At 34.6% G+C, this 22,500-nt stretch overlaps 1 protein-coding gene and 4 long non-coding RNA genes across 32 annotated transcripts in view; 3 read left to right on the plus strand and 2 right to left on the minus strand.

Moving 5' to 3' along the window:
• Positions 1-22,500, minus strand: part of LOC142226702 (modifier of mdg4-like) — a 70,815-nt gene that overhangs the window by 44,901 nt on the left and 3,414 nt on the right. Inside the window, exons 5-6 of one of the 28 annotated variants that reach the window (XM_075296974.1) lie at positions 895-1,048; positions 356-549 (exon numbers count right to left, since the gene is read on the minus strand). The exons of 24 other annotated variants lie outside the window; for them this stretch is intronic. In XM_075296974.1, coding sequence (XP_075153089.1) covers positions 396-549; positions 895-1,048 — 308 coding nt within the window. In that variant the 3' untranslated portion in view covers positions 356-395. Of the gene's footprint in view, positions 277-355; positions 550-894; positions 1,049-1,170; positions 1,736-1,920; positions 2,382-22,500 lie in introns of those variants that run through there. 3 more of the 28 variants (XM_075297023.1, XM_075296872.1, XM_075296889.1) reach the window with 3 other exon arrangements.
• LOC142226913 (uncharacterized) lies at positions 4,106-4,563 on the plus strand. Its single transcript, XR_012719773.1, has 2 exons — positions 4,106-4,292; positions 4,350-4,563. It is a non-coding gene; the product is annotated as an uncharacterized LOC142226913 (long non-coding RNA).
• On the plus strand, positions 4,837-5,372 carry LOC142226918 (uncharacterized). The gene is made up of 2 exons (XR_012719774.1): positions 4,837-5,095; positions 5,163-5,372. It is a non-coding gene; the product is annotated as an uncharacterized LOC142226918 (long non-coding RNA).
• On the plus strand, positions 18,138-20,302 carry LOC142226907 (uncharacterized). The gene is made up of 3 exons (XR_012719771.1): positions 18,138-18,152; positions 19,207-19,870; positions 19,930-20,302. It is a non-coding gene; the product is annotated as an uncharacterized LOC142226907 (long non-coding RNA).
• Positions 19,892-21,527, minus strand: LOC142226898 (uncharacterized). Its single transcript, XR_012719769.1, has 3 exons — positions 21,370-21,527; positions 20,322-21,314; positions 19,892-20,266 (listed from the first exon to the last, which is right to left on the minus strand). It is a non-coding gene; the product is annotated as an uncharacterized LOC142226898 (long non-coding RNA).

Consider the following 22,500-nt stretch of genomic DNA (forward strand, 5'->3'; position numbering starts at 1 on the left):
TTTCGGTAGATTTATTTTATTATCCATCCATTATTTATTGATACACTTTAGGTATAAATGATTTCTGTTTTCTTGCTTCGTGTGTATGTTGATCTCTTGTTGCTATAATTTGCTTATTTTTCGTAGTTAATTGGGCCAAACATTTATGCCTTTTGTAATCCGTACATCGCCAGTGAACTACACACGTAGCTGCCGTTCTGCGGTAACAGGAGTAGGAATAGCCTTTAAATACTAAATGGCCTCGACAGTTGTATGTGAAGATATGTTCTATTGCATCTGTGAGGAGTAGTGTAAAATTTTATAATCAAAAACAATTAAAAATTCACATAAACGGTCGAAAGAAGCAATAAAAAAATTTATTTGAATTTTGAATACGGATTTTATTTATCACATTTCTAATTTTTTTGTTCTTTTGCCAACTTTCTTTGTTCGTATACATATTTCAAAGATCCCTTCTTTCGCCTTTCTTTCAAAATGCTATGATTATGATCTTCATCGACAATAGACACTCGATCCCCGGATGAATTGGTTCGAACTCTTGCTTTGCAGCTGAAAAAACAAAAATTAAGTAGAAGTTATATGATATTTATCAAATGTCCTGAAACATGAGAATTAAAAGCATATACTTGGGAGTTAAGTGGAGGTACATTTTATATGCGTTCTGTCGAATGATGCCCTCATAAATGGATGATACATATTTGTTTTTAAATATTTTTGGAAATTTCCATTTTCTTATTTTTTGTTACTGTTACTTGTAAAACCGGCAAAATTAAAAGTTCGAGCGATTTATTTAATGCTCAAAATCAAAATATAATAAGCTGTACAAACTTTCCAAATATATATACCACAAAACGTCTGGGTAAAATAATTACTAAACTAAATAGTACTACTCACCTGAGCGGTCGAAATTGTACACAACGCCAATAAATGGTGCCACCACGAACTCTATGTCGAGTGTAGGGGAACCCATCTAAAACCAATTGGTACGATCCTTTAAGAGATGATCGATACTTTACACGGTTTTGATCGGTTATTGGAATGCCAGCACCTAAAAATGTAAGAATGAAAATGTTAATCGAAATATATGCATATTAAAAATTAATATAGCGTATATAATTACCTATTTAGGACATATATGAATGATAATATGCATAAATAATACGTACTGTCTTATTTTAACGGGAAAATTCATACGTATGCTTACGATTTTATTTTTTATTAAATTAGGAAGAGGAAAAGAACATTTATACATGTTAAATAAATAATAACTAAATTTAATTTATATTTTATAATCAATCATCACTGATTAACATCAATGTAGAATGGCTCAAAATATGTTGCTCTGCGACAGACAAATGCCTGCTTTGATGTTGGGTGGATGATGAAATTTGTATTGTGTCCTTGACATTGCCATCGACGGATAGAGCTCGCCTTTGTAGTTTTATTCGAGGCATCATTGATGTGTTATTATGAGTTGTCGATCGGTTACGATCCATCATTTTACTTATTTTCTCCGTGTGTGGCGGGTGATTGTGTTCTCCGCCAGATAGACACTTTAGCCTACCATTTTCCAGAACACAGCGAGATCTACATCTTTCAGATTGCACCTTTTTCGAATAGTTATGACAGCGCCAATACTCTTTGTTATTTTTCCGGCTATGGCAATTGTACATATAATCTTTGAGTACCAGACAAGGCGTAGACCAAGGACTCTCAATGAATACAAGTTTGGTGTCTAAATATGAAAGAAAACAAGAAGATACGTACAAATATTAGTAAGGAATACAAGATATTATTTATGTTTAATTTTCCATCTTTCGACACTCGTAATTATCTACCAACATTCATAACCAATACATTTATTGCTATATACAATTGATTTTTTTTTTAATTTTTGATCAATAGAGAAAAACACTTAAATATTGGAATTTGGCTACTTTATTCTGTTTCCATAATCTTCTACACGTTATCGTCTTTCATTATCTGGGCCTTTATGTCAAGGCCGGGACATGTTGCGGGTACATACAGCTTAAACTCTTTCCCACTTTTATGTGGTAGTATATCAATATTTGTCATTGATATTAATTCAGTTATATTTGCACTATCCGGTTTCAGCTCAATGTAGTCGCCTAAATCTTCCTCTTCATTATACAAAGGTCTTTGGTTTATTCTCTGTGTATGATCCTCGTGATTGTGCTCTCTACGAGCTATTACCAATTCATTTTTCTTAGTTATGACTACAGCTTTACATCGCATCTTGAGGACATCGATGCACCTCCATGTGGTGTGTCCATTCGCCTGTGTTAGCTTTTTGTTGTATATAAATCCATTGTAGACCAACTGGGCGTTTTTCTTCTGACTTCTAATGAATTTGACAAAGCCTGAAATGTTATAAAAACGTATCTTGCATTTAGGCTATTATTCATTATAATTTTATAGGACCCCAAAATTCAATATGTTTTCAACTAACACCAAAAAATTAAACACAGGTAATACTTTGATTTACAACGACTTTATTTCATAGTACTTTTTTAATATTCACATATGATAATAGCAAATACTTACATTTTATTACTACCGGCTGGAATTCGATTGGACATTGCAGTACAAGATAAGTGTACAGCACTTGGAGTGCTGTGAACCTAGTTGAAAACTTATGGGAGGGAATAGTCAGCAGAAGGTCGAGGCAGGTAAGGAAATAGGGAAACATTCCAAAAAAATGAATACACATGAACGAGGAAACCTCATTCTTATTTAGCTTTTAAAGAAAAAAGCCTTCCATCACAAAATAATGCAGTTAAAACAGCAAAAATTGGACTTGTGATGAGGATTACAACTTACCAATATGACTCGAAATGCATACCATACAAAACTCATTCTTTTCAATTGGATGTCGTATATGGCCAACTAATGTAGTGGACGAAACCACTGCTAACATAACATTTAAAAGGATAATAGGTTGTTTGAACCATTATATAAAATTAATTTCTGTCTATTTTGGTTGTTTCACTGGCCGAAGATCACAAATGGCTGGTAAATACGACAGACATCACAACGCACAATTTGCGTCTTTTTATCAGAGATAAAACATTTATCTTTACAATATCACTGTTTCCACTCCTCACAATTTTCACTTTCACAAAAGATTGATTGTTTTTAAGTTTTTGTATATTTATTGTTCTTCAATTTACTCGATATCTGTACTTGGTACTGTCAAATAATAGGATGTACAAGAAGCTTTGATAAAGGCGGACGAATAAACCGTCATCTAATGGGGCGTTTGCATGAACAAGACAGGCACGCAAAGCGAGAATTTGTTTTTGAAGAGCATCTAATGCGCCGTCCAGACTATAAGTTTATCCGGACGACGCTGCTCATGTCGAAGATATCACATATATTGGCCACATTATAAGTTAAGTCCGAAGGCATAATCGATACTGCTGCATGTTTGTGGGATCGATAACACTTTTACCCATTATTTACTCATCGCCGACAATTCGTATCGATTGGCGGCGCTTCTGAGAATCCTCATCAGATCAAAACAGTCGTAAACGATAACCAAAACACGTCGGAAAAGCGCCGTCACTACTGAGAAGTTGTACCACGCCAAGTTACTACAAAAAAAACATCGCACGAGTGCAAGTATTAGGTGCCTTTCTAGATAAATTTAGAACGAAGCCAAACTATTAGGAAAAAGTGAATTTTAAGATAGTTGTAAAAGAATCATTGTGGTCAAGTAAAATAAAATAGAGTGCTAATAAAAATAGAGAGAATAAGAAATTCATGTTTTTCAAGCTCAGACCTCGAGCTTGAAAAAATATGAATTTATTAATATACGAGTGTTTACCCTCCAAATATTTTTTGAATTTGACGGCACTTCTGAGAATCCCAACCACGTTGAAAACAATCGTATACGACATCCAAAACTCGTCGGAAAAGCGCCGTCACTATTGAGAAGTTGTACCACGCAAAGTTACTATATTAAAGAATCCCATGAGTTCAATTATTAGGAGACTTTTTCGATACATTTAGCACGAAGCCAATAAGAGCCCCCTCCCTGCCAGCATTTCAAAGTTCCATTTCAACCTCATCGTTACCACAGACTCGTAAATGTCACTTCAACCATCATGAAAAGGTACATCAAAAAGTACATGCAAGTAATTTGCCATCCCTACTGTTAAAAAAGCCATTTTTTTGTGAAACGCCAAGCGCAACCAGCTTGTTATATTTTAATTAAAAAAAACGAAAATAAAGTTCTGAAAACATAGATTATACGCTTAAAATTGTGAAAGGTATATTGGTGAACAATTTGGTGATTTTCCAAATGGAATAAAGTGATTGTTTTTCAGATATTTTACAGACACGCTGCCTCCATGGAATAAAAACACTGGTTGATAGACGCAGCAACATGTAACTCGCTACTTGTAACTCAACATCATCATTAATGCCAAAAATTATGTTAAATGTAATGTGATAGTGGTATAAATGTTATATTTTTAAGAATTTGTAAATGTTTAATCAAATTAATAAATATCTAAACAAACGTGTTTTACTCGACCACAATGATTCTTTTACAACTATCTTAAAATGCACTTTTTCTGATTGGTTTGAGGGTCCCTTATTGGCGTCGTTCTAAATTGATCTATAAAGGCACCTAATAATTGCACTCATGCGAAACATTTTTGTAGTAACTTGGCGTGGTACAACTTCTCAATAGTGACGGCGCTTTTCCGACGAGTTTTTGATATCGTATATGATTGTTTTCGACGTAGTGGGGATTCTCAAAAGAGTCCCCAAATTCAAAAAATGTTGGCAGGGCTCAAACTGTCATACCCCTGCCAGCATTTCAAAGTTCCATTTCATCCTCATCGCTACCACAGACTCGTAAATGTCACCACAACCATCGCGAACTGTGATGGGGGAAGCATATCAAAAAGTACAAAATGTACATGAAAGTATTTTGCCATCACTACTGTTAGAAGAGCCATTTTATTTTTTGTGAAACGCCAAGCGCAACCAGCTTGTTATATTTTATTTAAATAAAAACGAAAATAAAGTTCTGAAAACATAGATATTACGCTTAAAATTGTGAAAGGTATATGGTGAACAATTTTTGACTTTCCAAATGGAATAAAGTGATAGTTTTTCAAATATTTGCCCAGACACGCTGCCTCCATTGGGAATAAAAGTATTGGCTGATAGACGCTACAACATTTAACTTACAACTTGTAACTCAACATCAATCTCTTATTAATGCATAAAAATGTGTTAAATGTGATGTGGTAGTCGTATAAATGTTATATTTATGAGAATTTATAAATGTTTCATAAAATTAATAAACATCTAAACAATCGTGTTTTACTTGACCACAATGATTCTTTTACAACTATCTTAAAATGCACTTGGTCTGATTGTTTGAAGGGGCTCTTATTGGCGTCCTTCTAAATGTATCCATAAGGGCTCCTAATAATTGCACTCATGCGATACTTTTTTGTAGTAACTTGGCGTGGTACAACTTCTCAATAGTGACGGTGCTTTTCCGAGGAGTTTTGGATATCGTATACGACTGTTTTCGACGTAGTGGGGATTCTCAGAAGCGCCCCCAAATTCAAAAAATGTTGGCAGGGACCAAGTGCATTTTATGATAGTTGTAATAGAATCATTGTGGTCAAATAAAACAGGATAGTTTAGAGTTTTATTAATTTGAATAAAAATTTATAACATGTATAACATTTATACGTCTAAAATCACATTGCACATGTTTTACATTAATAAAGGGATGTGTTGTGTTAAAAGTTGCAATTCTGCTATATTCTGCTGATGTACCATCGCCATCAAGGCTTCATGTCTGAAAAAATATCACTTTATTCCATTTTGTAAAGTCGAAAAAATTTCACTAATATACCTTTTAAGCGCATTAACTATGTTCTCAGCACTTTTTTTTTTGTTTTTATTTAAGTAATTTGCAAGAAACTATTTGCGCTGGGGTTTCACAAAATATCAAAATGGCTTTGTGATAATAGTGATGGCAAAATACAGTCATGTACATTTCCAACTTTTTGATACATTTCCCCATCACAGTTGGCGTTTGTTGTAGTGTCACTTACGAGTCTGTGGTGGCGATGGGGATGTTCTCACCAAGCATGTTTTGGGGTTTGAAATGTTTTTCCTTTATAAGCACTTCAAAACGAGTCGTTTTCGCCATACCAAATAACAAGTTCAAAACACAAGTTTTCCTCCAAAACACGTCAATTTTAGAATGAGAACCCACCTAAAGGTAGGTACTATGTTCGGTTTCCGCAGCGAAATTCCATACAAAACCAAAAATGCGAAAAACTACCGAAATATTTTTTCATTTGTGGTACTTTGTTTTTTTTTCGAGTTGAAAAACTGACGTAAAGCGCACAGTCCCTAATTAGATCGTGTTAAATCCTTCCATATGTTGAGATTAGTTAGTTTCAAAACATGGCGCCATTTGCAATGTGAATTAAGAAATAATTTATTTATTCAAATGATTTGTGTGAAATTACAACACAAATGTGGTTGGCATTGTTATTTAAAAATACAATAAGATCGATTGACAAAATAAAAATAACTTGGAGTGGTGTTTTCGTAATAAAGCCATCATCTAGCGGCTCCCTACTACATGATAGAATAGAAATAATGTACATAACATGAAATTTATAGAAAAGTGTTAACAAAATAAAGTTCTATTTAGTGAATTTCATTTTACAATCGTTTCTTTTTACTTGGTATAGGGATAATAAACACAAATGCTGGCCGTGCATCGTAATTATAAAGGCAGTGCGATTGATGTTGCAGTACTATGGTAGCTACGAATGGAATCACAAGAATAAATTGCTATGTTGCTATGTTCCAAAAATAAAATGCAAAAATTAATTATGCATATATCTTGCATTTTATCGATTCAAAATACTGGTTGAATTTTATAACGTGACTGAAATAGTTATAAAATTATACATTGAGAGAGAATAGAATAGAATAGAATAAAATTTTATTGAGGCTTATTTTCTTTCTTTTACATAGGAATATTCTTTACAGAAGAATGTATTGTCTACTTAGAACTATCTTCGTCTTATTCTAATACACGATGATGTGTGAGAAATGCTACTAGCATGATTGAGATGGAGTATATGTTAACTAACATACATATTGACTAGACAATAAGGCTTGCTCGCGGCCTTAACAGAGACCTGACAGGCAATGGTTGCTGTCAAACATAAATAAATAATAAATATAAAAACAAAACAACAGTCTACAAACTAAATAACGAAAGCAAACATAGTGTCTGCTGATAACAAGAGTGTTTAAGTGTCTGCTATATAATACGATTGCAGAATACATGAAACAATATAGATATGTAATTTTTCTTAAGTGAATGTATGTGTGTACTTGTATATGGTAACATAATTGTATATATCACAGTTTGATGTTATAGTATTTAAAGTGACTACAATTGAAGCGGTCGTTCAGGTACATTTTGAACTGTGGTATTTGATACCAAGATTTTGTAAAATTTGTTTTTTTTTTGTTGTCTTGGATTTAGTTTAAAACTTATACTAAATTATTTTCTTTTTTTATGTGTTTTAGCCCCTGTGGGAGCCAGATGTTGTTTTTTTTGTAGAGAGGAGGCAGATCGTGGATCGTTGAGTTGCTGAGGATTTCATTGAGGATTCCAACGGAGGAAAGGTAAGTTGATTCAGCCCATATAGTTTGTCTTTCAATGTCATAGATTTCGTTCATTAGGATATTTTCGTGGTTTTGCAGTTTTTCGGCAAAAAGTTTTTGATGTCGAAGAGCGTATGTGCAAAATGGCTCAACTCCTGAGTTTTCATATATATAAGTATTGGAATATTTCTTTGTCCTGTGTGCATAGTGTTTGTTCACACACTTACGCAGGATTTTCCGTTCAAATATTTCCACCTCTTTGGCTACTGTTGGGGATATAGTGAACCATATAGGGAATCCGTATAATAGCACGGACCTAATCGCCACCTTGTATAGGAGCAGTTTTGTTTGCATGGGTAAGTATTTGTTGTTAAATAGAAATGAAAAAGACCCAGCTATTCTTTTTGCTTTTTGTAGTGTTGTTCTTCCATGCGAGTTCAATTTCAATAGATTGTCAAATGATACTCCTAAGTATTTGAAAGATGTTTTAAATGGTATTTCAATTCCATCTAGGAAGGCGGCTAGTGTCTTACTTTCTGGGACAACATTTTTCGGACATTTTCCGGACGCGTTTCGGATGCAAATGGCTTCGGATTTTGCAGCGTTAATCTTGATGCCCCACGTTTTATAAAAATTGCTGATAATGTTCAGATGGTTTGACGCGTTGTGTAAGGCTTGGCATGGTGATTTATGATGCGAGTATATTATGCAGTCATCAGCATATAGAATGGCTTTGGAATAGTTAGTAGTGTGTGGGAAATCGTGAAGGAAGAGGTTAAACAGGAATGGAGCAAGGACACTTCCCTGTGGTACCCCACTACTAATCATTCCTGTTGTAGACGACGTGTCTTGTACAGAGACTAGAAATTTTCGTGCTGATAAATAGCTCATGATCAACTTGATGAGATAAGGATCGATACCAAGGCCTGTCAATTTGTAGAGAATTCCTTTATGACAAACAGAGTCAAATGCCTTTTCTATATCCAAAGAGATTGCCACTGTGCAAGTTTGGTATCGTAGTCCTGCAATGATGTCATTGTGAAATTTTAGTAGAGCATGTTGGGTTGAGTGTTTTCGTTTAAATCCAAATTGAAAGTTTGATATAGGATCTATAATAAGCTCCTTTTCGATTTTATCTTTCACTAATTGTTCCATTACTTTCCCAACATTGGACAGTAAAGAAATTGGACGAAAATCAGCAGTTGTCATAGCGTCTTGCTTCTTTTTAATGGGTATGATTTTTGCCATTTTCCAATCTGTTGGAAAATACCCGTTGTTGATGCAGTGATTGTATATTAACGTAAATAACTTTATTGTTGAATCTGGAAATTTCTTAATGATGAAGTTTGAAATTCCATCGATACCACAGGATCTTTTATTATTCAGTGCATTAATAACCTCTTTAACCTTTTCAGGACTTGTGAAGTGGTAGTCATCCGGATTGTCAAGAGAGCGAAAATGTTGATCAAAAGTGTAAATGTGTTCTGGAATGGATTCTACGCAAGATGTCACCTTATTGTCCAGATCAGGTACTGGATTTAATGGAATGGTTTCACGAAATATTGATGAATAAAAGTTTTTGAATTGATCTGCTATTTCACTGCTGCTTGTAATTATTGTGCCATTGGCACATAGTTGATTGCAAAAAGGAGATTTATTTTTACCAGATATACTATAAATATCTTTAAACGCTGAAGGACCTGGTTTTATGTTAGCCAGTTTATTTCTAAACTTTTGAGCGCTTTCCAATGCTATTGTTTCTTTTAAAATTATCTTTAAAAGTTGAATTTGCTTAGATAAAATCTTATACTGGCTACTAAGTCTGTTCCCATGCCTGTGAAATATCTTCTTAAGCTCTTTTTGCCATTGATGTTTGATTTTTAGTATTTTTTTAGCTTTCTCCGACAGGGGAGGTTTGCCATCTTTGATGACTGTTTTGGCAGAATGATTATTATGTACATTGGTGAAAGCACTATTGAACTGTGTTATGAGAGAATCAATCTCTTGATTATTGAGATTAATTGAGTGTTCTGGAGTAATTTGACGCGTCACGCTATCCAAATCATTGCGAAAATTATCCCAATTCGTATTTTTGTATGAAATAAAGGTTCGCGGTGAAACCATTATAATATCTGAACACATTTTTAATTTCAGCAAAAGTGGAAAATGATCTGAAAAGGTTGAAAGGGATGAGATTTCGAAGTTACTGCTGATTCTGTCAATGAGGTTAGCACTTATTAAAAAGTGATCCAGGAAGGATTGCCCGTTTGGATAAGATGGTGAAGTATCACATAGGCGAGTAATATCTATGCTGTTATCATCTAGCCATTTCGACAGAGTTTTACCATTCGGGTTATCTGAACTATCACCCCATACCATGTTTCTTGCGTTCAAGTCACCGCCTAGAACAAATCCATCGTAATTACCACATAGTTGTAGTAATTTCTGAAGATCGGAATTCAGAGAGTGTATGTTGATGCTACATGGAATGTAAACTGATCCAACTAAGTACCTTTTGTTTCCATTGTTGGACGATGATTCAATTTGCACTAAACATGATTTGATTCCAACACTATTAAGAGTCGTGCGGACGTATTTGTATGAGTTTTTTATGGCAATAGCAGTCCCTAACGCCGAATTGTCATGAATGAAATAGTAACTTTCAAGTTTTGGTCTCATGTTCCTTCGGAGACGACACTCCTGTATGAATCCAAAGTCGATGTTTTTGTTTTGTAGAATTTTTTGTAATTCAATTTGTCTACTTTTATCGATCAGAGATCGGACATTGAAAGTTAAAAAGTTTAATGATCTATGGTCCATAGCCATATTGTGTTTTAACTTTGTTGAAAAGACGCAAAAATTCGGTTTTTGCATCAGCTTTTGGCATATTTTGAAATTCGTTCATAAAAATACATATCTCCTGCTCTAGGGTCAGTTCTTGGGGTTCCAAGAAGTAGTTGGCTAGTTTCAGGAAGTCTTCAACAAAACTTGGTTTATTTTGTTTGCCACTTTCTTCCGAAGTGGCTGGTTTGAAAAGACTAGCAAATGATTTGCTTGAGGTTCTGACGGAGTAATTCAGAGCTCTTTTTACGTTGTTAGCTGCAATGGCTTTTTGTTCCAACGCTGTATGTAACCGTTCTTTCTTAGCAGCAACATACTTTCTGTAAGTAGGACAACCTCTCCAATTAGCTGGGTGTCCAGGTTTATTGCAGTTTTTACAATATGGTTCTGACGTGTCAGATCTCTGCCTCTGACATTCACCCGGTCCATGATTATTTTCACACTTCACACATCTGTATGCCGAATTGCAGTTGCGGGCACTATGGCCCCAACGTTGACACCTACGGCATTGAATCTCAGTGTCTTTTTTTTGGGTTTTTCCCAAACAATTACTTGGTTTTGAAGACCTGTGATATGAGATACGTCACCAATTTTCTTCCCCGGAAGCAAAGTTGCCAAGAAAAGAGAAGTGTCGGTATTATTTTTGATTGAAGCAGCGGTTTTAAATTTACTTACGTCTGCAACTGTTAGCGGTACCCTTTTATTAAGTTCCTCTTTAATCATGTTGATATCTGTATCTGGATATAAACCTCTTATCACTACTGAATCCCTTTTGAATTCCTTAGGGGTAAAGGAGTATGAATGGATGTTTTTTGCCTTCAAAAGTTCCATCATTGACGCATGTACATTTGGATCAGCAAAGTATAGCTTGCTCTTATTTTTATTCACGTTCTTGATCTTAAATGTAAATTCAGGAACTGTGGTTTTCAATGTTTCTACCAACGTTTTAATGTTGACGTTGTATACAAATATAGGTGGACACCATTTTATTCGTGTTTCAGTTTCATTATTCTCATTTTTGTTTGATTTTTTGTTGTCTTTAACAATCGGTTTTGATGCTGGTGGATTGGAGCTTTGAATATCAATATCTGCCAAGACACTTAAAATACCGAATTGGTTTCCGTCTTTAGGGTTATGATTTGTTAGCCTTTTCGATAAGGTGGAAATATCTATATTGATGGGCGAAATAATATTTTCTATGCGTTGTCTTTTGCGGTCATTAGTAATGGGTGTTGTTTTTGTTTGCATGGCTAATTTGCCAATTGTTGTTGAAGATGTTTTAAGTTGAGATGTTGTGGGCACCTCCTCCTCTACTACATCGCAGTCCATGTCAGGCGGCAAAGAACCAGGCACCTTCATTGCATAGAATTGCAATTTGATGCCCGAAAATGTCAACTATGTATAATAATTTAATAATAGATGTAGAACAATTATTTTGAGAAAAAAAAATACGTCTTGTTGTTTACGTCGTTGCCAGATGAATAATCTACATTGAGAGAGTATAACAAGAAACATTCTTCAATAAACCAGCCACTTTGCATCTCAATGTATTAATTTCAGTCAACGAAGAGTTCCTGGTATCCATGCCAGCATTTCAAAGTTCCATTTCATCCTCATCGCTACCACAGACTCGTAAATGTCACCACAACCATCGCGAACTGTGATGGGGGAAGCATAACAAAAAGTACAAAATGTACATGAAAGTATTTTGCCATCACTACTGTTAGAAGAGCCATTTTATTTTTTGTGAAACGCCAAGCGCAACCAGCTTGTTATATTTTATTTAAATAAAAACGAAAATAAAGTTCTGAAAACATAGATATTACGCTTAAAATTGTGAAAGGTATATGGTGAACAATTTTCGACTTTCCAAATAGAATAAAGTGATCGTTTTTCAAATATTTTTCCAGGCACGCTGTCTCCATCGAAAATAAACAAACTGGCTGATAGACGCTGCAATATGTAACTTGCTACTTAAAACTCAACATCATTCTTTTATTAATGCAAAAAATTATGGTAAATGTGATGAGATAAACCGAAAAATGTTATATTTATATGAAGTTATAAATGTTTAATCAAATCAATAAACATCTACACAATCGTGTTTTACTTGACCACAATGATTCTTCTACAATTACCTTAAAATGCACTTTTTCTGATAGTTTGCAGGGGTTCTTATTGGCGTCCTTCGAAATTGATCTAAATAGGCACCTAATAATTGCACTGATGAGAAACTTTTTCGTAGTAACTTGACGTGGTACAGCTTCTCAATAGTGACGGCGCTTTTCCGACGAGTTTTTGGTGTCGTATATGATTGTTTTCGACGTAGTGGGGATTCTCAGAAGCGCCCCAAATTCAAAAAATGTTGGCAGGGATAGAACACTAACATCCCTTTGTGACGAATTATCTTGCGAAATATAAGTCGGGAACAGTGACTTTTGCTTAGGAACTACCCTTGAACGTGAGTTATAGGCTTATGTTGATTGAACAAAAAGTTTCACTTTGACTATAGCTATTGTATGGTGTACGTGTTTTAACTGGTCACCCCATGATGTTGTTCCCCCCGAGGTAGCAACATTGAAGGGGTTTAGACGATGCAATAATTGCATGCAATAATTGCACGCAATTCTTGTTTGTAGGCAAACGGGGTAGAGAAGCAAAGGGGGTAGAAAAAATTTCATGTTTTCCGTTCCTCTTGCAATTTTTTGACATTTCTGAAACTTGAAATTTCAAGCGATTGCATGAAAAATTTCAACGTATAAATGCTGAAGTTTTTAAGAAGCAACTTTAAAAGAGAATACAAAAAATTGCACGCAACCAATTGCATCGTCTAAAACCCCTCATTGGCAAATGAAATGGCGTTATTATCCTTTGTGGGAACCGTGGTGGTGACCACTGGATTTGAAATTGCTAGTGAGGCGGCAACAGCATGGGCATAAGTACACTCTTGTCCGCTGGTATTGCAATGCGATTGTGTAGATATTGTGGACACCAACGAATTAAGTTTGTTGATAAATGAGTCCATTGCTGCGCATGATGTAAAAGTTAGCATAACACCGGAATTATATGTTTGTTAGATGGGCGTTACAAATTGACGGTATCCATTTGGAAAAGCTGAAGAAGACGACAATGTACCACATGTCGTTAAAGCTGTTGCCGAATGTGGTAATACACCAGGAGTAGAGCGGCTGGCGTTTTATTCTTAACAATTATTAGTGTCCAGTGCTGTGTGAGGTTTGGTTGCAAAACAATTTAAAAACTGGTAGAAAAAACTTTTCAAAACAATTATCATGAATGCGTGTGTGTAAACAATCTAATCAGCTGCTGCGTATACATATGTAGTAATTTTATGACATTTGGCGATGTTGTCAATTAAATTTCGGAGAAATAAAATAGAAATATTTCCAAAATGGCTGTTTTCTTCCTTCGAAATCTATTGTCAACACTCTCATTTTTCAACGCGAAAGAATGATTTAGGGACTTTTTTTTCGTGCCAATAAACATAGTACCTACCTTAATTTGGAATATACCCCGAATAACAACCCTATTCAAAATGTATGTCAACATTTTGAAATAAGTTTTATAGAAAAAAAAAACGAGTCGGTGGGAACATAGCATAAGTGAATCTGAAATATCGGGCTGCCACCTAACACTGTCCGGACGACAGTGTTCGTGTCGCACTTATCTCAAATAGAAGTTATCCTCGAAGACATAATCGATATTGGTGCTTGTTTTAAACTTTCACCTATGAGTGATTGTGAAGTGGATAATTCATCCGAGGAACGCCGATATGAGAGAAATAAGACTATAATACCCACCAAAGTTTAGAATGGAAGTCAGTCAAATAACTCTTCGCCAGCTATTAACAAAAACAGTTAATGATGCAGTTTAAAAACTGATGTGCATGGTATTTTGGGACTGGAATATGTTATCAAGATACTAAAGTCATCTTCGAACAATTCTCCAGCTATGAATGCGTGAGTTGGTTTTAGATACATTTGCTATGCAGTGTCATTTGGAGAGCTGTAAGTTTATCCGAACGACGGTGCTCGAGTCGAACATATTCCAGATATTGGCCACACTATGAGTTTTGTCCGAAGTCATAATTGATGCATCAGCTTGTTAATGGGATCGAGAACACATTTATCGATATTTTACTTACCTCCGACAATTCTTAGCGTTCGGCCACACTGTAAGATTCTTTACAAAAATAGACATTCGGGTATGTTCTGGATTTCCCTTCACGTAGAATTCACCTTTCACTTTGATTTCCCCCCAAAAATTGTTGGTTTTTCTGTGATTCCCGTGAATAATCAAAATTATGAATGAAAAGAAACGAATTCCTGTAGTCTTGTCGAAATGTAGAGAAACAAGAACCTACGCATCAACTGAGTTAATTTATCTGCTTTATATTGAACTGTTTAATCACCCCTATTCCTGAAGCTGCCCTCGCCGTCGCTTTTAATGCGCTTTATAGACTATCAGTTATTCCGGACGGAATGTCGGTGTTTGTAAAGAATCTTACAGTGTGTCGGATCGATACGACTTGTCGGCGATGACTAAATAATCGGTAAATGTGTTATCGGTCCCATAAACAAGCAGCAGTATCGATTATGCCTTCGGACTTAACTTATGTGCACATTATATGGGATATGTTCGACACGAGCACTGTCGTCCGAAATAACTGATAGTCTGTAAAGCGCATAAATTTTGGGGTTGTTTTAATCCGCTGATTTTCAGTGTGTATATTGTTGCCACAATTTTTAAAAGTTAAGGCCGGTATGCACCTCTAGCGAACTTTTCGGTAGCAAAAATTTATTTAAGTCTACAACAAAAAAACAGGGCTGTGTACACAAATTTTAAACCAGCTAATCGCTTTTAAAAATTGTTAATCTATGTTCCAAATATTCCTCAAATAAATTGGTTATTATTTACAGGCCTTTTAAAACTTTTACGCACACAATGATTGTAATAAATTAAATGTTTGCTGCCAAAATATGCTTTTGACACCCCTGTTATTTTCATTAGAGGTGCGTACCAGCTTACGAAATTGAACGCTACCGAAAATTTCGTTAGCATAAATAGCAATGCATTTCTTATGGGAATGAAATTTTTCGCTAGAGGTGCATACTGGCCTTTAACACAAAAAAGTTTTAAGCAAAATTATCTTTGATTTTTGTTAATACTATCCGCTTTCAAAGGTCTTTTTGAAAATATAAGGTAGTTAAATTATAACTTTTACAAAATCAATGGGCTAAGAAAAGTGAATTTTACCAAATTTATTGCATGAAAAATATGGCATCTTCAATTCTGCAAAGTGTTCTTGGTGCACAAATCACTGAGCAAATTAAAAAAAAACTAACGCCGCCAATATCTTTCTGCACATGGAGGCCGCCACGATAGAAAATTTGTTTGCAATATTATTGTAAATATTTAAGCAATACAAATGAGAAAAACCTTAACAGAATAGTTAATTATGTACATTATAATTAAATTTCCTTTAATGTATGGATGTTAAAAACTGTTTGACCAAAACCAAAATAAAAACTCTGCCGTCAAAAACAAAAACGACACGGCGATCGTTTGTTCATGAGTAACATTGAGGAGGGATAGAAAAAACAAATCAAAACAAAGGTAGAAATCAAAATGACATTCCGTCCGGAATAACTGATAGTCTGTAAAGTGCATTACAGACTATCAGTTATTCCGGACGGAATGTCGGTGTTTGTAAAGAATCTTACAGTGTGTCGGATCGACACGACTTCTCGGCGATGACTAAATAATCGGTAAATGTGTTATCGATCCCATAAACATGAACAGGTATCGATTATGCCTTCGGACTTAACTTAGAATGTGCACAATATATGGGATATGTTCGACACGAGCACTGTCGTCCGGAATAACTGATAATCTGTAAAGCGCATAACTTTGTGTGTGGTGTGTAGAAAGTGTATAATGTGGTGCACAATGCGGTGTGACCCAGAACAGGGGGCTAATCACGGCATTCGATTTCGAGAACTTTTGATCGAAATCTAAATTTTTCGGATCACGGGAGTCGATATCGAGTTTTTTGGATCGACAATTTTTTCGATTGGTAAATTGCAATCGTATAACATTTTTCACTTGTTTTTTTTTACATTGTTTTCGCCATATAGGAATAGTAAATATATTAGTTTTAGTTCGAATTGTTGCTAATTTGTAGTAAATTTACATATAATGAACATATTTTGAATATTTAGGACTAAGGCAACTCCAATAAAAGTTAATCAAAAATTGGTCATAGTCGAGTCCGGGAGCGAGCATCCTAGCTTGGCAAAGAACCCTATATAAAGTGCACATGCTAGATCGATATCCAAGAGATTGTGATCAACCAAATACCGTACCATTCCGTGACAACATAACGCTTCTGGACCACCTTGTAAGAATAGTGAATTATGAAGGTTTCCACTCGCAACAAATTGTAAGACGGCAGACAATTGTAAAGTGATAGAATTGACATGCCACCAAAAATTATTTCCCATTTGAACGCCAGCCGAAATCGTCCATTGAGCCTGCAAAAGGTGACTTTCTAACAGTGCACACCATTTCAAACCCATGTACTTACACCAATAACAATGTGCACTTTTATTCCTTATTTGTCGCTGAATTATTTTATATTTATCTCATCCTCCAATTAGGAAGGAATTCGGAGGAATGTATGGGTCCATAAGATATAATGCAATACAATTTACTTTTTACTTTGAAACCTCCAAAAACATGTTTTTTCTACATTCTATTTTGTGACGCTAACTTAATTTTGTCATTTCATTTTGTTCTGCTTCGTTTTTTGCTGTTGGCACCGCTTAAGAAATTGCATCAAATTTCGATCGAATTCCGTGATCCAAACTTTTAATCGTATCGACAATTTTTTCGATACGATTATGAATTCGATATCGAATGCCGTGATTAGCCCCCAGGCATGAATGTAAATACAAATACATTAAACTACAAACCATTTGTCCCAACCGGTATCAAATCGTTGGTGCCAGTCCATCTAATGGCTGATCTCGTTCCTTTTTTCATTTTTTGTAATTTTTGATGAGTACTCACTTTACATCTTTCCAATTTCCATTTTCTAAATTTATTTTTCAATTCTTCGAAAATTAAACTCGTCGCTGGTAAATTTAACGGCGACACCAGGAATACCGATCTTCGTCGATAGCAGAATATATCAACGAACGGAATACCAAAAAATTTGGGAATAATTTTCAATAATTCTCTAACATGGAACGATCATATAATTGCTACCACAGGAAAAATGTTTGGTATGTTACGAACTTTATATCAAACGAGGCCTCTTACCCACCTTAATATTCATATCCTAATACCAGTGTTGTTGTGTGACAGTGAACTCTTTACTAAAACTGATGTTAACAGTAAAAATCGTCTCGAATCTGCATATAAAGCCATATTAAGATATATTTACGGTCTTATAAACTATCCGAAAGTTGTTCAGCCTTCCGCAAAAGCTTATACGGAGTCGATATTGAATATTAAAGCACTCATCATGATGCATAAACTGATATACACAAAAACTCCAGGCTATCTTCATATGAAATTACAATTCGGAAGATCAAGTAGACGTATGTATACTTATTGTTGCAAATCGTAATCAACTATTGCTTTCTGAATGGCAATTTTTTACTAACACAACTCGTCTTTGGAACTCTCTCCCTCCCGTTATTCAACGCAGATAACTTTAAAAAATCACTATTTAATCATTTTGGTACTTAATTTTCTTTTTGTTATCATATTTTGTTTGTTATTATATGTATTAATTTTAATCGAATTGTTAAATATTGTTATATTTCCTTTAAAATTGTTATCCAGTCATAACTAGTATTAACCCTATTTCATGTAGTTGTTTTTTCCTAAACAATCCTCGTAACATCTGAAATATTTTATGTCACATACTATAATTATAAATCTTGTTCTGTGAGGCAATAAATAAACTAAAAACTAAGTATCAATTAGTGGCGACAGACGAAAAGCTACTTCAGGAATAAGGGTGAATAAAGTAACTGCGAAAAGTGAACATAGTACGGACCTTTAGAAAAATCTGAAATGCACTAACATTCTCTTGTAGTATTAAATCCTATATAGGTCATTCGTCGGATTCAAATTCTTTTTTGGTGGTTACTTTTCTTTTATTCCCCATCAACTCACAGTAATATTAGCCAACAAAATGTTATAATTCTATAGGTTTATTTTCGATTATAGCAGCTAAACTGTAACGTAAAACTTCATTTTTACGAGAACTATGCAATGCAGCAAATAAATTTATCGTTTATTTCTCACAAACGACATTTACTCGATTTAGCTCTTGTTAATGCTGTAGGATTATTTCAGAGTTAGTGTAACCCCTGCTAAGGGAGCGTGCGATTGGGTACTAGTAGTTGAATCTATGTGAAATTATAGCCATAATTACAATCTTGTTTGGTATATATTCACCTAATTTGCTGTTTTAAATCAAAGTATTCGTTTTCATATAATTTTGTAGCTTATTCGAAAGAAGGTAAATGCGCAAACCATTTTATTTTTGAATTCTATATCCATCACTAACGAAATAATTCCTTTTTAACACTTGATTGCGATTGATAATTTAATTCTAATCTAATATTTCCTTGTACATTACAGAAAAACTTTCAACATTTTGGTTTTGAATTTTTGCATGAAACTGCCCTTACTATGGATATATTTTCAGTGATAAGAGCCTATTCGTAGGATGTGCATTATTTTTAATCCAATCTATCATCTAGTTGACACTAACCTAGTATTGATATGATGAAGTCTAGAATTTTAGCATATTGGGATAACTAATATATTAGTTTTATTGAATAACCTAATATTTGATATTGTGTTTTAATATATCCGGCTGACGAGTCCTTCTCTGTAGCTGGGGGGTTACTCTGTATTGCGATACGAAAGCAAATGCGATGCGATAGTTAAATGCGTTAAGAGTACAATTCGGTACTCTGTATCACTTGCGCAAACGCTTTCGCAAAGTAAACTGAAAATATGGTAACGCTTTAGCAAAATAAAGCGAAAATATGACAACGCTGGCTGCACAATGTAAACAATAACGAAAATGATAAAAAGAAATGTCAAAAAATTGTAAATAAAAACATTTTAAACAATCTTCCGTTCGGTGCGTGTTCTTTTAAAACTTGCTAATCGTTTATAACAAAAAAGTAATAATTATGGATTCGATAGCGTTATGGTTTGAAGAAAATTAACATGAACGAATTACAAGAAGAATTTTGCGAGATCGGTCAAATATACTCTCCCTAAGTGACCACGGGTAAGAAAATGGAAACTCAAATTATGTGACAAACGTTTTCGAATATTTCATTTTTATAGATTTCGTCTTAATAAAGATGCGTTTATGTATGTATTAAACGCTATTAAAGACGACCTCGTCGTTCCAAATAAATCCACAGCCATTCCAACTCCAATAAAAGTGGCCGCTGCTTTGAAATTGCTTGGACAAGGTGGTTATCTACACCAAATCGGCCAAGACCATCTTTTAGGACTATCAGAGCAATCTATGTCGCGCTGCTTAAAAGAAGTTTGCGAGGTGATTGAACGAATACTTTGTCCCAAGCACAAACAATTTGAGGTAACTGCGGAAGAGACCATAAAGTCTACCAAAGTTTGGAACTGACGTTGCTGTGTCTGTAACTTTTTTGGTTTTTCCCTAAAACAATAAACAATTTAGATACAAATATAAAAATTTAATTGTGCTTACTTACATATTTGTTACTTTGCGATTGCTATTTTGTTTGCGCACGATTTTTGCGATCAACGAACGAGTTTGACATACGCTTTCGCATTATAGAGTGCGGTGATGCCAGATTTGCGAAAACTAGATGCGCAAGGTAGATACGAAAACGAATTACTGAGTACCAATTACTCGATTCGCGACAATTTTTCTTACGCATCGCAATACAGAGTAACCCCCCAGGGGGGTTACTCTGTATTGCGATACGAAAGCAAATGCGATGCGATAGTTAAATGCGTTAAGAGTACAATTCGGTACTCTGTATCACTTGCGCAAACGCTTTCGCAAAGTAAACTGAAAATATGGTAACGCTTTAGCAAAATAAAGCGAAAATATGACAACGCTGGCTGCACAATGTAAACAATAACGAAAATGATAAAAAGAAATGTCAAAAAATTGTAAATAAAAACATTTTAAACAATCTTCCGTTCGGTGCGTGTTCTTTTAAAACTTGCTAATCGTTTATAACAAAAAAGTAATAATTATGGATTCGATAGCGTTATTAACATGAACGAATTACAAGAAGAATTTTGCGAGATCGGTCAAATATACTCTCCCTAAGTGACCACGGGTAAGAAAATGGAAACTCAAATTATGTGACAAACGTTTTCGAATATTTCATTTTTATAGATTTCGTCTTAATAAAGATGCGTTTATGTATGTATTAAACGCTATTAAAGACGACCTCGTCGTTCCAAATAAATCCACAGCCATTCCAACTCCAATAAAAGTGGCCGCTGCTTTGAAATTGCTTGGACAAGGTGGTTATCTACAAATCGGCCAAGACCATCTTTTAGGACTATCAGAGCAATCTATGTCGCGCTGCTTAAAAGAAGTTTGCGAGGTGATTGAACGAATACTTTGTCCCAAGCACATACAATTTGAGGTAACTGCGGAAGAGACCATAAAGTCTACCAAAGTTTGGAACTGACGTTGCTGTGTCTGTAACTTTTTTGGTTTTTCCCTAAAACAATAAACAATTTAGATACAAATATAAAAATTTAATTGTGCTTACTTACATATTTGTTACTTTGCGATTGCTATTTTGTTTGCGCACGATTTTTGCGATCAACGAACGAGTTTGACATACGCTTTCGCATTATAGAGTGCGGTGATGCCAGATTTGCGAAAACTAGATGCGCAAGGTAGATACGAAAACGAATTACTGAGTACCAATTACTCGATTCGCGACAATTTTTCTTACGCATCGCAATACAGAGTAACCCCCCAGTTTTTATTGTATTCCATTGCTTTTGGGAAAAAAACTTAGTATTATTAATAGGCGTAACCCCCTCATGGGAAGACCGTTATATGTCTAAATAAAACCACTTTTAATAAACCCCAAAAACTAAGTTGTTGTGAAATGACTATTTGTACCAACATTTCCATAATTTCAAATATGAATACTTACCCCTACACATCAGATGTAGTTATGTAATGGCACAAAAACATTTATTCAGACGCATACTTACCATGATAGTTTGTTTGTGCATATTTAGTTGTTTTTTTTTTTTTTGAACACTTATTTCGAAAATAACCACAAGACATCTTGACGAAAATATGTCTAAGCGTGATTTTTTTTTTTACTTTACCAAAAATGCTCTTGATCAAGTTTAAGTTCTATTCGTTGTATTAAAAATTGGAGAAAATTTCAAATTACTGTACAAACTCATTGAAATTCACAAAACGGACCATTCAGTGATAATCAATGTTTTTACCCAGTAATGTAGAAACTCTAGTTCTATGTGCATTTTTAATCAGGAATAGTCTCAAAACAAAGGATCAATTTGTGCGATGTGAAAAGCCTCTTATCAGCTTCTCTTAGGGTTGAACGCACGGCTTATGCATCACACAAAGAAATATACTGATCTGAATCTCCTGAGTAGAAAAGTTTTCCCGCACGTAAACTTTTCATAGAAGCGCAAATGTCTTAAACTAATAAAGCTCCTAAACATTTTTTAAAACTATTTACATAAAAAACATTTCTCGGAGGAGCCTTACAAAGAACTGCTCCGCGAAATGTAATATTTGTGGCCAAAATAGTTTCAGATAATTAAGGAAATGTGGTGGAAAGCCTATGCGATGTAACTGCTTAGATTTTCATAAAACACAAATCCTTTCCTGCCTTTTTCAATCTATGACTTACACAC

The sequence above is a fragment of the Haematobia irritans genome, chromosome 1, assembly GCF_050003625.1.
Source record: "Haematobia irritans isolate KBUSLIRL chromosome 1, ASM5000362v1, whole genome shotgun sequence".
In the NCBI taxonomy this organism is placed as follows: domain Eukaryota; kingdom Metazoa; phylum Arthropoda; class Insecta; order Diptera; family Muscidae; genus Haematobia; species Haematobia irritans.